This window comes from Rhipicephalus microplus, chromosome 3 (genome assembly GCF_043290135.1).
Source record: "Rhipicephalus microplus isolate Deutch F79 chromosome 3, USDA_Rmic, whole genome shotgun sequence".
In the NCBI taxonomy this organism is placed as follows: domain Eukaryota; kingdom Metazoa; phylum Arthropoda; class Arachnida; order Ixodida; family Ixodidae; genus Rhipicephalus; species Rhipicephalus microplus.
In genome coordinates, this window is record NC_134702.1 from 250,736,970 (window position 1) to 250,753,425 (window position 16,456).

Here is a 16,456-nt window from a genome sequence, read left to right on the forward strand (position 1 = left end):
CACTATTACAAAGAATACGCAAAGCGCTTGTATTGTGTGTTCTTTGTAATAGTGGCTGCGCTTCCTAGCAAGATGCCAATTTATACCGCAAACTTCCTAATCCAATCTTCCCACCTAACTTTCTGTGTTGAAAACACAGGGCGCCATGCCGTGTGTTTTCCGTGCGGCGTGTCCGCCACACGATACTACATTATATAGCTTTTTCTACACGGAAAGTGGAAGCCTACCAGTCATGATTTGATAGCGCTTACTGTATGTGCTCCACCCCATTTTTAATATTCTGGTTACTTCAATCTCGCTGTTCGGCTCTGCGGTTATGACATGTCCTAAGTAGACGTATCTTTTACTACTTCAAGTACACTGTTATCTATGTCGAAGCGCTGTACTCTTCCGAGGCTGTTGTACATTAATTTAGTTATCTGCAGATTAATTTTAAGACCCACCTTTTTGCCCTCCCTGTCTATGTCAGTAATCATGAGTTGCGACTTGTCTCCTGAGTTACTCCGCAATACATTGTCATCGGCGAAGCACAGATTATCAAAGTACTCTTCATTAACTGTTATCCCTAACTCTCCCGATAGCAGTAGATCGTGTGGTTAAGACTGCATGCTAGACGCGAACATTACACACTGTTCTGGAAGTTACGTAGCAGCTAGCGGTAACGCCCGACTGTTTGACGGCGCATGCATAAATACCGGCGCCCATCACCACCTACTAGTTAACTGACGGCCGACGCTATATTCGCACCTATCAGTGCCAGTGTGCCACACTGTGTTCAGACCTTCAGTTTCCTGGAGAGAAGCTCGGCCAAATAAACAGTTTCCTCTTGGGCACGTCAACTAAGGCTATGGCTCAACACACTGTATGCAAACTTTCAGTACCAATTAGGAGTAATGAAATTCAACTCATTTCATGTGCGACATGTCTGAAAAACTATGGCACACGAAACACTTTACACCGGTAATTGGTGACACGCGTGATACGTTGAGCCTAGCGGTGCCGCCTTAGCTTACGCTACGTATATCGTGGCATAGCTGAGCTAAGCCACTGCGAGAATTTTTTATTTATGCCATACGTGTGAACATTAAGAAATACATCGTAGTGAATAATGACATTGTTGAACGTCTTTTGCTGAACCAGCAGGAGAACACGCAGAAAAAGAGGAGGTCGCAATGGGTTCCAGCAAGGATGAGGAGCCCGAGGAGGCTGAAAAATCCAAGGAGAGCCTCATGCAACGTCACGACTACGTGACAATATGGTGAGACTTGGTCAAAGCGCACCTGTGTGCTTCGGTCCTTCCAGACGGACTTCATAAAGAATCCATCTCAATATCGAATATTCCACGAACTAACAATGAAGTTTTTCTGTTTTATTTATTTCTGTCTCATCTATGCATTTATTTACACGAGTACCCCAAGGGCCCAAAGAGGGAATCAGAAAGGGGGGATGCAAAAGAGGGTACAAAAAAGGGTGTGTGCATATAATAGAAAAAAATGACCCGAAATAACACGTAGTAACAATGAAATATTTCACAAACTAACAACGTATATATGTGGTGAAAAGATTTTGCAGTTTGCCGGTTTTAGGATCTGGAATTACATACTTTTTGAAATAAATACGTGTTCAAACTTCACTGAGACGCTGCAAAAATACTGCTTAGACGAATGTATTATTTATTACTGACCTGTCATGTTTATTAGGATGGCTATCTCAATTTTAGTATGTACGTCTTTCAGTTTTTTTTTGTTGTACCTAGCAGTTTTTTTATCTTTGTGTGGTTATTTCATGTACGGCACTGTTTCTTTCCAGATTCTTCATTGGATATTACATAATATCTATAGTTATAATTTTCCCAAGTGCCATTATAAAATGCCTCCTTTCTGGACCTAAACTAGCCTATTGCTATGGCTCAACACACTGTATGCAAACTTTCAGTAACAATTGTGAGCAATAAAATTCAACTCATTTCAGGTGCGACGTGTCTGAAAGAGTATGGCAGACGGAAGACTTGACACTGGTAAGTAGTGTCACGCGTGATACGTTGAGTCTGGCGGTGGCCTCTTAACTTAGGCTACGCATATCGTGGCATAGCCGAGCTAAACCACTGCGAGAGTTTTTATTTATGCCGTACGTGTGATTCTTAAAAAATCAGATCATAGTGAATAATGACATTGTTGAACTTTCGCTGAAACGACCGTGGGTGTATGCCATACACGCAGAAGAAGACGAGGTCACAATGGGTTCCAGCGAGGATGAGGAGCCCGAGGAGGCTGAAAAATCCAAGGAGTGCTTGGCGGCTCACGGATACACGGTTGGGAAGACGCTCGGTGCGGGCTCCTATTCGACAGTCAAGTAAGAGGACCAACGCGTTGCGAAATTATAGCAGGCGACATGTGCTCACACCAAAGGCGAGTAAATACAAAGGGTGGCCTACTGGGAGTGAACCACGGTATAGAAAAAATGATATACAGGCTGAGAACCCTTTAAGAATTGACACTGCAGTAGTGAGCCTGCTCAACACAACACAACCGATGCTATACTAATAGTAGACGAGGCACTGTGTATTTAACAGGTAAGAGAATCGAAAAAAAAACTGTTTGCCGCGTGGACAAAGCAGTGCATGCGACAGCAATAAATTGCAATGCTACGCAAATTAAACATAGGAGCTTATTCATTCAGCATTCGATTTAAAGAAGACGTAAAACCTCCGGCGTATACGATGTCTGACTTGCGTAGTATGAGGGTGAGAAAAAAAAAAGCAATGCTGGAGACATACAATTTTGGAAATGGTAGAGTGCACCAACTGATGTTGTGCGCATTTTCCTTGAGAAGCCAAGGTCGCTTTGGGTAGCATATAAATTACTATTTATCACGATCACCACATGCCTATGAACGCGTTCTCCTTGTTTAGAATGATCGAGCCTAGATAAATGCAGTCATGGGCACTTTTCCTGATGTGATATGAATCCATAATCCGGCAAATAGTTTGATCCCCTTGCCGGAATATAATATCGGCTTCATGAAACATGACATATCATTTAAAGTTTTTACAAAGAGCAGATACATGAGCATTACGCTACAATTTTATAGATGCATGGTTTTTTAAAGCCTGTAATCTAAGCAACTTCCGCATTCACTCCGGTTACCCACCACACAAATTTACAGCCGTGTTTTAGAGCATTGGAAACGGGGTATTTACATGAAATAATTTTCTTGTGGTGATGCGTACATCGGAGAAAAAAAAAGGGTGAAGCAGAGCATGGTCGCGTATAACAGCGAAGAGCTTCTGTAAGAGGAGTGAGAAGTAGGGAAAGGAGGACGCACCACAAGCGAAGGTTTTGTTCCCCGCGATAATTGAGGAGCAGGAGTCACGTTTGAAACGCCAGCGTCGTCGAATCACCGCTGCCTGCTTTCTACTGGTTTAAAGGGAACTGCGTTTTTTCCTCATATGAGATGACCGTTAGACAACTTCCAGCAGTAGTAGCGGTGAAGAATGCCGTGTGTGTGCACGACAATGACGCCGACTGCCAACGTTGCGTAACAGCGCATGCAAGGATGAAAAAAAGAAGCGTTTTTCCCAGCGAAAATTAAACAGAAGCATTCTTCCGTACACACCCAAACAGCAGTAAGCAAGGCGTCGTGGTGATTTATATAATTTTACAAAGCTGTATTAACAGATATAAGTGTGGTGCTTCGTTGGTAGCTAACGGTGTCCTTTAGAGAGCGCAAGTGTCTAGAAGTGAGGCGTCGGCATAGTTGACCTTGCGTGAAGCAGCAGCGCCGCAGCCACGATCTGTAAATATATATGCGTTCTAAGAGAAACGCGCTGTTAGCTATACCTTGAAAAATTGAGGATTTGGCAATGCGCGGTATGGTATCACTCGGTCTCGGGGACGGTCAACAAAGTTTTTGGCGAAGGTGGAATCGACAGACTTATCGTGTGACTTGCGTACTGAAATTAGATGTGAAGGTCCAAGCCGTTTCCGAGCTGTAGCATTAGTTAAGTGGCAAAGTGTGAATCTGGACAAGACACAGAAGGGACGAAGACGAGGGTGCTAGTCGCCTCAACATTAAGGAAAACCACGCAGAACATAGTATTTTACGTAAGCAAGACACGCTGCTAACGAGTGATCCGGGATGCACGAGTAAAAGAATAGTACGCATGAGCCCACACATGGTCTCTGATACACCACCATTCAGGGACTTTACGCCGTGCACGTAAGCAACACCATTTCGCCGCTGCGCTGTGTGCTAGCGGCGAGATGGCACAAAGCGTGAAAAATAGACATGTGTTACTTACCTGTCACGTGATCTATATTATTGTGATGAATGCTAATACATTTAGTATTTGTGTAATTTTTATTGCTGGTAGGGTGTTTCATTATGAATTGATGCACGCATTTCATAGTGTTCTGTATATATACCATAATTGCCAGGCACATGCCGCGAAGAACTTGACGAAAACGTGCGCCACACTGATCGCCACGGTGCATGCTTCAGCTTGCGACCACGCTATTAAAATGAAAAACAGCCTTGTAAATAAACCCGTCATGATGTTGTAATTGCTAAGGCACGCGGCTACTGAGCCGCAGGTCACGGGATAGAATTCTGGCCGTGGTGTCCTCAATTTTGAGGGAGGTGAAAATGCTTGTGGCCCGTGTGCGTAGTTTCAGGTGCGTGTTAAAAACCCCGAGGTGGTCCAGATTTCCGGAGTTCTTCACTACAGCGTGTCTCATATTCACATGGTGATTTTCAAACGTTAAGACACAAGAAATATAATATTTTTACGGGAAGTATTAATTTAGTAGTCGTTAGTCGGTAAGAGAGTAGGACGACAGTGCACAGGGTGCACAGGATGGCAGTCAACAGGGCAACCCAGACTGAGCCTTGCAACACCAACGTGGTCACCTTCTTCCATTAGGTACCTGTTCAGTGGCTCCACTGGGGAAGTATTTCAGCTCCCGTTACATTACCGTGGCTTGTAAAGCACCGTTTCGGGGCCAGCTGTGTCTTAGAGGGCATGTCATCATTGTAGGCGTTGGCTATACTTCACTATGCCTTTAGGCGAGAGGCATGCGCTATGCCGGTTCGGAGCGTGGTAGTCGATGAGCTCGATGATTTTGTTGTCGGAGAAATCTCACAGGTGAAAGGTGTCACCTGGCGAACTACTTGGTAGAGCCTGACGTATCACGACAGAACCTTCTCACTGAGACCAAAATGAGGAGATCAGAGCCGCAGTAGAACGAAAGAGCCCGGAGGAAAATCAGCATCCTAGTGGTGACTATCATACTGGGTGTTTAGTGTAGCCTGGGACAGTGGAAGCGGAGTGCGGGCTACCGTGCATGCGATGAGAGACCGGGTGATGGCATCCTGAGCGTACAAAGTCAATGTTGAGTGAAATGAAAGGAGGGTATCAAATGATAACAAAGGATCACGCCAACAGGAGACAAAAGGGTGAATAGCTGGCAGTTTTGTGGCTCGATGAGTTACAGCCAAAGGTGAATGAGAGGGCAATGTTAAAATCGGTGTGGTCGTCGGAAACGTACACAGAAAGCATGTCTGTCAGTGTTTGGTTGAGGCGTTTGATCAGTCGGTTGGTCTGAAGGTGATAAGACGCGCTAAAGTTATGTCGAGTAGCACAAGATCGCCATAGGCCATCGACCACACGAGAAAAGAAGCAGCCACTATGGTGCGTAAGTAAAAAGCACCATGCTGAAAAATGACGTCGTATAAGAGGAAATCAGCAACATCGGTAGCACTCGGGTGATTGCGTAGCGAGTGGCATAATTCGTGGCTGCTGCAATTTATTTAATTCCAGTTGTCGAAGTTGAAAAAAAGCAAGCAAGTGTAAGCCAACTCGAGGAAATGGCTCAGCTGGGACTTCGATCGGCTGGAGGCGATCGGCAGGGGAAGTCATATGTTATTTTCAGAAATGCAATGGATGTAAATCAAAGGACTGTGGGGACGCCTCGCGTTGGGTGCTCACGTGCAGACAATGAAAGAGGCTGCAATGGTGGCTATGGGATGGACAGGTTTTCAAGTAAAGGAAACTCGGAGCGAAATGAGACCTGAAGAAAGGCTTAGCGAAATGAAGAAGAGTATAGATGGACTTTGAAAGGGTCCAGGTATTTGTACAGAAAAAGTGTGGGCACAAAGTGGAAAAAATAAACTAGGAGGCTCGCCTGTAAAAATAAGGCTGGCAATGTGGGCGATATGGCAACAAGGAGTATTGAGTGAAATGTCATAGAGGCGGAGAGGATTTATTGCATGACCGCGATCAAAAAGAAGCCGGCTCTCAGCTGCTACCGAAAGGGCAAGAACGAAATAAGGTGGGAGAGGCTTCATAATAATTCCAGAGGAAGCGCTGTACTGTTTGAAGCGAGATCGGGTTGCCTTAGAACTCGTAGTCATAAAGCGAGATTCAATGAAGAGGAAGAACAATGTACATGCCTTGAGGGAGCTAAGGAAACAATGAAACATGTTCTGATTGAATACGGCAACACCCACCCTGGTATACGTGTAGCTACATTCCTACATGAGGCTCTGGGTTTCAGGGACAAACATAGAAGGCTGAAGACGTCCTCGATAGAATCAAGTAAAAGACGGTTAGAGTATTGGTGGTAGAAAAGCAGAGATAAAGGATCGAACTAGTCCCAAAGTTATGTTGTTCTGCCTGAAGAGGCAGAGAGAGGGATCATAAATGCTTATTTTTTTGTCATAGTAAGATCAATTTATTCGACGTATATAAGGCATTAGGCCAACATAAAAAGAAAGTTTTCATTTTTTTTCTTGTGAGCCTGGTGGCACATTTGTCACCACGCCGCTATAAAGGGGACGCTTAAAGCATACATTCATCCACCGACGCTCACAGACGTCGCAAGTCGCAACGTAGCGGCGAACGGAACGATACATACCTTTCCAGAAAAAAACAGCCGTCGAACATTGTCGTAGGTTCTAATCACGCGTAAGTGCTCTGAAGTTGGGGCGTCGTGAAGCTCTTGGAGGACGTTTTTGCGCAGATGATGTGAGACGACGAGCGAAATTTATGCGTCCTCGCTGAGTAAATTGTCTTGTAAATGTTTCCTTGCAACAACAACATGATGAAGGAAGGATTGGCATTCCCGGCTTGAAGGCGGTCATTGGTGAGGAGTAATGATGGATCTTGCCGTTGTTCATCCGCAGCGTGAAGAAAGTCTGGGATGGCCCAAATATATTCGTCTGCTTCCAATTCACTGGAGTCCAGTGGTTCAACTTGGTGGTAGAATAAGCAGTCGGCATCGCTGTGCAGCGTTCCAGGTTTGTACACCACCGAGAACGTGTACTCCTGCAGTCGTAATGCCGAACGTCCGAGTCTTCAAGTACGGCCTATCAGTGTTGACAGCCAGCACAGCGCTTGGTGATCTGTGATGACTTTGAACGGGCTGTCGTACGGGTACGGACAAAATTTAGCGACAGCCCAGGATAGAGCTAGACATTCCCGTGTGGTAATGGAATAAATATTTCAGACTGTGACAGAAGGCGCCTGGCATATGCTATCACTCAGTTTGTGCCACTCTGTACTTGAGTGAGTATAGCTCCAATGCCAGGGCCGCTTGCGTCAGTGCGAAGCTCTTTTAGGCTGCTAGGTCAAAGTGGGCCAGCACTGGTGGTCAAGTGAGAGCTGAAATAATTGATGCAAAGTAATGGGCTTGGTCCGCACCCCAGAAAAAAGCCAGGTTCTTTTTAAGTAGATGAGAGAGCGGTCGAGCAATATCCGTGAAGTTGACGACAAAGCGGCGGAATTATGAGCAGAGCCCCAGGAAGTGGCGGACCTCTTCTGTAGAACGCGGAAAGGGGAACTCATGAACAGCGTGGATTTTGTTGGGGTTGGGACTCCAGTAGCATCGACAAGGTGGTCTAGTAGCTTTATTTGATGGTGCTCAAAAGTGCACTTCAACGAATTAACCTGGAGACCAGCACGGCGAATTACGTTAAGAATGGCCGACAGACGCGGGAGTGGCTCTCAAACGGGGGTGAAAACATGATGACATTGTCCAGATAGAAAACGCAGGTTGACCATTTAAAACCGCGTAGAAGAGAGCCCACCATGCGTTAGAAAGTTGCAGGAGCATTACACAAGCCAAACGGCATGACCTTAAGTTAGTAAAGACCATGAGGTGGGATGAATGCTGTCTTCTTGTGGTCGTGGTACTGAAATTTGTGAATATCTGGATCGAAGATCAATGGCCGAAAAATACTTGGCACCATGGAGTCAGTCGAGCGCGTCAGTGATTCGAAGCAGAAGACATGTCCTTTTTAGGGATTCGATTGAGATGGCCATTCGATTGAGAAAGCAGCCTGAGGTGGAAGTCCTACAAACTTCATGGACCATGGCCGCGTGCAACTTGCCGGAGGGGCATCGCCTTACAAAGGCAACACGAGCCTTAAAAAGCTGGAAGAACAGTAGCTGAGGGCAGAGTGACTGGTCAGAAAATCAATGCCAAGAGTAACATCATGTGGGCAAAAGGCAAGGACAACAAAGAGTACTGAAGTTTGGTGGCCGGCAATTGATTTGATTGATATGTGGGGTTTAACGTTTCAAAGCCACCATATGATTATGAGAGACGCCGTAGTGAAAAGCTACGGAAATTTAGACCACTGGTGGTTCTTTAACGTGCGCCAAATCAGAGCACAGGGGCCAACAACATTGCCACCTCCATCGGAAATGCACCCGCCGCAGCCGGGATTTGATCCCACGAACTGCAGGTCAGCAGCCGAGTACCTTAGTCACTAGACCACCGTGGCGGGGCGGTGGCCGGCAACAGTAACACCAGCAGTTAACATACTGCCACATTCCCTTCTCAATTTTGTTGTCGCCCCATTTAATTGTTAGCGCAAGCCACGTCTACAGTGTTAGACAAGCTTCAGGACTGCAGTAGATTATTTTGTTAAAATTAAGCCCCATTTGTGAACATTACAGATTATTCTGGAACCTATGTTACCGCTAGTGATAACGCTAGAGTATTCGATGTCAAGTGTATAAATGCCGATGCGCAGTGCCGCTTGTCAGTTAATCAACGGCTGACGCTCCGCTCGCGGCTATCAGTGCCAGTGTTGCTGTAATCTGACTATCCTTTTACGTGACTACAAGTTCGGCCCGAATGAACAGTTTAATATTCGACCCGCAGTCTGATCCTTTCGTCCACGTCACGACCCGTGACATCTGGCGGAGGTGCTGCTTCATTCATATACCGGATGCCCCCGTCAAGCCGTGAACCCTGCCCACATTGCGGAGAAGACACTGACGCCAGCCACGAGCAGCGAGCGAGCCTCAGGCAGCAAGGTCTACCACCAGAGTACGGGCCTCTACAAGACAAGGCTCGGAAGACCAAAGCGATGACTTGAACTGCGGCAACAATGAAAACCGCAGCGCCACAGCCCGCGATGGTCAAGCAGCAGACAAGGCGGCCACTAACTTTTTGTGGATCATCGTTTGAAGACCCGGAGACCTGGCTGTAAACCTTCGACCGCATGGCCGGCTTCAACCACTGGGAGACGGAAAAGAAGCTCTTTTACGTGTACTTCTACCTGGAAGACGCAGCAAGGACCTGGCTTTAAGATCGAAAGTCTGGGCTTAAAACTTGGTATCTCTTCTGCGGCGCGTTCCTGCAAACGTTCCCGAGCGTCACTCACAAAAAGGAGGCCGCTGCTTTGCTGGAAATTCGAATGCAGCTACCAAACGAAAGTGTGAACATTTTACAGAAAAAACAACCCACCTGTTCTGTCAATTGACCTGAATAAGCCTGAGGAGAAGACAGTTCGTTTCCTCACGCGAGGGATCAAACAGGAGCTCTTCGCGGTATTGATGAGAAATCCGCCAAAGACAATTCAAGAATTTCTCTCAGAAGCGACTACGATTGAGACGTCGCTTAACATGCGCACTGGCCAGTTCAATCGCCGGTCGTTACCAGAGTACGCAGATGTTCAATCAATCTGCTCCAACGGCCTGCGTGAGACCACCCGAGTGATCGTGCGGGAAGAGCAGCGCAAGCTGTTACCGTCAGCGCAGCCTCAAATAAATTCGATCACCGACATTGTCTGCCAGAAAGTTGGCAATCGCTTCGAGTTCCTGAACCACTGATGCTTCAGCCGGAAGCTATGAGTTACGCCGCTGCAGTGTGCCGCAACGATCCTGCACGCCCGCGACAGGACGCTGCCCCACCGGAAATTTGCCGACAGCCACCACCGCCGCCATACCGTCCACCCCCGGCATCATAACAGGGAAAACATCGAAACATAACAGGGAAAGTTGCCGGACCACTATGGCAGAGCCTCTACAGAGTTTCGACGCGAGAATGCAAAGTCATAAAGCGACAAGTCCGCGAAATGCTACGCGACGAGATCATCCATTTGTCTACAAGTCCGTGGGCGTCACCCGTGGTTTTGATAGCTTCACATATACCAAATGGGGTATTACGTGACGTGAATGAATGACGGATGTATGGGACCGGTGCAAACATGATAATCACGAGATGCGCGTCATGTAAGAACATGACTACATGAAACGCTCACGATGCGCTCGCGGCCGTTTCGCTAGCTTCACTAGCTTCACATATACCAAATTTGGTATGACGTGACGTGAATAAAAGACGAAGGTGAAGAACACGTCCAAAGAGAAGAATCTTGACTTGAGTGTCATGTAACATTTGACTACATGCTACGCTGATAGCGTGTTGCAGCCGTTTCGTTAGCTCCACATATACCATATGTGAAATCACGTGACGTGAATATACGACGAAGGTAAATGACACGTCTAAACAAGACAATCATGACATTGAAGTCATAAACGGCATCATTTACTTCCGCCTCAAAACATTGTGGTGAGTTTATTGTGACTTATAAACCTTCCCCATTCGTGCTTCGCATATAATCGATTCCCACTGCACCAGAGATGGGCAATTTTTTTTGTCTCATAATTTGTGTTCCAGTGCCCGTTTTGTGCTTTTATTTCTTCATTTTCTTTAAATGCAATTTTTATTGTCATCCCCTACTGCTTGTTATTCGTGCGACAAATGCGAAGAGATGCATGCAGCGGCATCCTGTCAACGTTAGAGTTTTATTCAATCAATGTGGCAAAAAGGGCATCATGCAAGGGCTTGCAAAAGATCCCACCCCTCCATGTCAGGAACGTTCATTGTCGATGGATCGGAATACGAAAGCGAATAAGACATGTTGTGTGCTCTCGTCGTACATTGTTCACCAAAAATTACTTCGCGCCGCCAATCGAGCGCACCTTAAAACGGTCCTCTAACACTTTTCACGACCTCATAGTTATACATGTTTTTCTAGCCAGTTGCATACAACGAAGATTTATGAGATAAGTGCCGCAAGAACTGCAGCGATAGGGCCACGCAGCGCAAAGTTATCCAGTGCTGAGATATCCGAATACAGTGAAATAAATGCTTTCCCTCAACTCGATTTTTTGGTGGGCTCACCTCACCGTGTTTTGCTCACTCTGGGACATCAGAAGGCTGCCCAGTGAAATGAATTGAAAACTCTACCGTACAGGAAGCTCACAGGACATTGTTCGTTATGTCCAACGTATTGAGGACGCCGTTACGATGGTAACAAGTAATGTGGTACTTGAAGTGGGAACCACACGTGCGAAGCGAGCCAGCTCGCGAACAATTCTTTAATGTTTTGTAGCTTTACTGATCTTGATTTTTGCGATTGAGGCTATACATGAACGCCCTTAATTATATATATTTTTAGTTTTTTCAAACAACAGCACCCGGAGCGTCCCCGGTGCGTTTTCTCCAGCACATGGCGTTCGGAACATTCTTTGACCAGCTTTGGGATTTTTAAAGCAGGGATAGTCGGAGAGCTTTATTTTTTCCACTTTGAGTGAGAAATCATGCTCAAGAAAAAAGAAATCTAATAGTACTCCATATTTTGATGCAATGCAGCAATCACATTTAACGTTACATATATCTAGTGATATGGAAGCCACCTTCCGGTGTCTTGCAAGCGCCAGTTCTGGCAAGCACCACTACGAGTTATGCAGTCAGCACCGATGTTTTCAAGCGTTAAGTGGGCATGCCGTAGGCTGCGAATGAGTGTCAATACTGGATCACATGTAAGCGTAATTCTGTCAAGAGTAAGCTGCATAGACGATGAAGCAGGAGGGGAAGATTTTGGAGGCGCGAGTCCACGCATGTAGTAGCACACGCCTCGATGCGCGTGACGCGAGCCGTAATGCAAGACTACAGTGCGATGAGTTCCCGTTTCTCATGTGGCTACGGGCGAAAAAGGTTGGATTGGCAGATACGCTCTGTCGAAAGGCGCAGTGGTCGTTCGGTTCCGGAGGCCATGACGCTGGCACTTTGTGGCGTAGCTGTTGACCTTGGCGACGCTTGGGAAAGGTTCCTCAGAGGTGCTTAATCACCTTTCGGTGGTTGTGTACGCACTCACCGCAATTCCCTTTATAACGTCAGCCAGCAGCGATACCTGGGATGTCGCCACGTCATGCAGAAAGGTGGTCACGTACTAGGCCTAACTGAGAAAGACGGCGTGCTACGCCACCGACGGTGACCGGGAGAAGACTTACGGCAGCGTGGCTGTCCGTGATGCATCAAAGCGACGTTCGAAGAGGATCGTCAGCAACATCAACCACGCATCCATCACTACGGCAATTGAACTTACAGCGATGAATGGATTCGAGTGAGAGAGTTCAATTCGAGCTACGACCTGACGACAAGGGGAAGGTTCCCAGACTGAGGTAAGTGACTGGAGTTAGGCTAAGCGAAAAAAAAGCAACGGATTACGGTAGTGCCAGTTTACTTTTGTACATTTTGTCAGTAGTATTTCTGAGTTTTGCATAGTTTTGTTTGTATATATAGAGTGTTCAGTTTTTCTCCTAGTTTAGTCCTTGGTTATAATTAAAACATGTTTTCCATGCCCCTTAGCGTCCGCTCAGTATATCACCACAAGCAGTCACCCCCAAGATCTGTGATCTCAAGCATCAATTTCTCACACATCTGTGAGAAATTCGCAAGAGAGGGCAGAAAAAGTATCGCGAGTGGTGGCCTGCTGTGCGAAAAACCCCACTACGCTTTTCATATTGCCTGGGACAGTTGCCAGTCGTTTGCAAGGTAGACATGAAGGCAGAACTTGGACGACTAATGGTGTGCAGTTCACTGGTAGTCGAAGACAATTGAGCCCCTCCCTCCCTGTCCGGAAAAGACGACAGAGGAATTTCGCAAAGCAGAAATGCTCCTTTTGGAAGGAGGCATGTCGTCTTCGGTGAATGTTGTTCCCGCCGACAGCCGGATAGCCGCACTTCTTGACCATTTTCGGACCACTTTGAGAGCCTGGTATGCTGTAAAGTACCACCGGTGAAACCATAGAGGGTATGCGATGAGCACTCATCCGTCAAGGGCAACATCATCGCCTCCTGATTGTGATGGTACGTTCGCACGTTTCGTCCTGCTGTCCACGCTTTGTGGTTCTGAAGTACTCCATACATCCTATTTCCTGTATGAATCTCGGATACAGCCCATGCAGCAAACTTTTTGCCTGTGTGGCGTGCGCACGGATCTACAAAATGATGATCCCCGACGCTAGCGATCCTTACGGATGACGTCAAGTGAGTACTCACTAATATCTAAAAGAAGCCACTCAACCTTGATTTCTCTAGGCTCGGACAGTCCCATATGCCATAAGAGCGGAATTCTTTGTCGAAATAGAACGACTAGTGGAAGTAGAAGAGCTGTCCCCAGTGAGTGTGGCTGAATGGGCAAGGTGCCAGTAGCAAAGGAGGTTCTTTTTGGAATAAACTTTTGTTGCGAGTCAGCGCTGTAGTTTGTATTTTCTTTCCCGTTCCTGTTTTCGTAGCGCTTAAATTCCTCTAATATGAAAGAACAGAGACATTAGGCTGTGTGGGCACTTTAAGGTGACAATTAATCCAGTGACAAGAACAAAGCGATACACGTACGCTTCCAAAAACTGACATCATTGCGGCGCTATTGCTTGATTCACAACATCATACAAACAGATTTTCTTAGCTGATGATGCCAAAATCACCGTGTTGAATTCACACAAACACCTCTTCTGCGACAAGCGCGGACCTTTCCACATTGCCTCAGCGCCTGAGATATTTGGGCGGCGCACAGAAGTGTGCCACAGGGTCTATTAGGGGTGAAAATTTATTTTGACGACATTATTGTAGCAGAAAAAGAGCATGATGATGCTATGTGTGGCAGGTGCTCGAGTCACATCGGGCAAGTGGCCTCACGCTGTACAAGTGTCACCTTTGGGAAAAAGAAATATTTCGTGGGTACTGAACTGGTGCAATAGGCCTCAACCCACTGCACGACGACATGGTTTAGCGGCACCGCTAGGACAGGTCACCTACTATTTCAAAGTTATACTGAATTTTCAGTCCACTTTGACTCCGTTACACAGACGTTTGTCTGAAGAAGCGCCCTGGTGTTGGAAGCCCACACAGATAACTGTTCCAAAAATCAAGTGGGTCATCAGCAGGACGAAATTTATTGTGCATTACGATTCCAAGAAACCTATGTGGCTTGAGTGTGATCCGTTTGCCGAGGATATAGTTGTAGTTTTATCTTGCTGCATAAATGGGATGGATCATCCCATAGCGTTCAGCTCTGGACCTCTCCCGTCGGCGGAACGTACTCCCAGTGAGAAAATGAGACAGTAGCGCTGGTTTTCGGCGTTGTTAGACTTCGAGATTATTTGTTTGGCAAGAGGTTCACTCTCGTGACCAATCACAAGCCTCTGACAAACTCGCTAAGTCCGGATATATCAGTTTTCCAAACGGCAGCGGCACCAATCAGACGTTGGGTGCTGCTCTAAGCCGCTTATCAATACGACTTAGAATACCGAAAAGGACAGCTAAATGCAAATGCCAAAGCCCTAAGCCTTTATCGGTTCATGTTGAATGCAGCGAAGAAGAGCTTATATGTCCTGAATGCGCAGGCTCAGGATGACTTTTTTATGTCAGTACAGAATATGTTAAACCTTACAAGTAAAGGGGCCATTTTTTATGTGGTTCTTAAAGGAAAAAGAAGTGAAAAGTGAGCCCCGTAACTGTCTGCGTCAGAGTGCGACACATCAACAGTAGCTCACAAAGGATGGGGGCAAGGAGGGATTAAAAGAATAGGTTGATTGATATGTGGGGTTTAACGTCCCAAAACCACTATATGATTATGAGAGACGCCGTAGTGGAGGGCTCCGGAAATTTAGACCACCTGGGATTCTTTAACGTGCACCCAAATCTGAGCACACGGGCCTACAACATTTCCGCCTCCATCGGAAATGCTGCCGCCGCAGCCGGGATTCGAACCCGCGCCCTGCGGGTCAGCAGCCGAGTACCTTAGCCACTAGACCACCGCGGCGGGGCGATTAAAAGAATAGGATTAAAAGGTATATATTGAGAGAGGAACGAGAGAGCGAGGCTCCGGGACAGCGAGTGGCGGAAGTAAAGAGAAGATATGAAAAATAGACATGGTCGCAGGAGTCCGAGGACGGGGCACCACTCGACGAGAGCTCTTGTCGGCGTCAGGAGATGGCGTAGGACGAGTCCAGTCGGCTAGAGCTGCGCTGTCGTCGGAGATTGGCGGAAGGAGATGGCGTAGGGCGAGCCCAGTCGGCTAGAGCTGCGCTGTCGTCGGATATCGCGAGGGCACAACTGGTCGGCACGAAATCCAGCGAGCAAGTCTCCGCACATGGGACATACTTGAGAAAATGAAAACTTGGATCTTGCTGTTATGCTGGTTTTCGCGTTCAGTACAGTGTAAATAAAGCAAGGTCATGAATCACGAAAGGAAGCCCCCATTTTCAAACAACACAAAAATATTAGTTTAAGGCACATGGAGACAGAAGAGATTCAGTAAGAATTTTAATCATTTTGAACTAGTCAGTTAACAAACGCGTAAGAACTACTGAAACTGGCATTGAACTAACTAAATCAGGTTCTGTAGACCGTTCAAGAAAAAGTTCAATGTCACCGGTTGCAGTGGTCGTTGAGGCGGAGTCACTGGCATATATATTTACGTTGACGGCGAGGACGCTTGAGGGGTGGTTGAAAAGGAGAGTCGGTGCAGAGGTTGTAGAAGACTGCACCCTTAAAATGCACCAGGCAAGCGACCACTGTGCCCACGTACTAAGCATAGATTCGGGTGGTGGGCACCCGTGCTTGTGCTATAGCAGGCAACCAGCAGCAGGGGCAGTTGCTTGGACCAGCTCTTCGGACCCATGGAGACTTCGATACTGTCGGTCCCTTCATGCTCAACTCCTTAAGTAGACAGTACGGACACTGACACCAGCGTAGTGTACCTCTTGCTTTCTTGAGTATCTCTCGGCAACCAGGAAGGCGAAGTCTGCTTGCCCCGGAGATTGATCTACCCGGATGAGCTGCTTGGATGGAAGAAATGCCTCCTACCCAGGATCACCA

At 46.8% G+C, this 16,456-nt stretch overlaps 1 protein-coding gene across 1 annotated transcript in view; it reads left to right on the forward strand.

Moving 5' to 3' along the window:
* Nucleotides 1-1,172: 1,172 nt before the first annotated feature.
* Nucleotides 1,173-16,456, forward strand: part of LOC142803189 (testis-specific serine/threonine-protein kinase 3-like) — a 286,989-nt gene continuing 271,705 nt past the window's right edge. Inside the window, exons 1-3 of the mRNA XM_075888282.1 lie at nucleotides 1,173-1,258; nucleotides 1,972-2,017; nucleotides 2,153-2,352. Coding sequence (XP_075744397.1) covers nucleotides 1,173-1,258; nucleotides 1,972-2,017; nucleotides 2,153-2,352 — 332 coding nt within the window. The remainder of the gene's footprint in view (nucleotides 1,259-1,971; nucleotides 2,018-2,152; nucleotides 2,353-16,456) is intronic.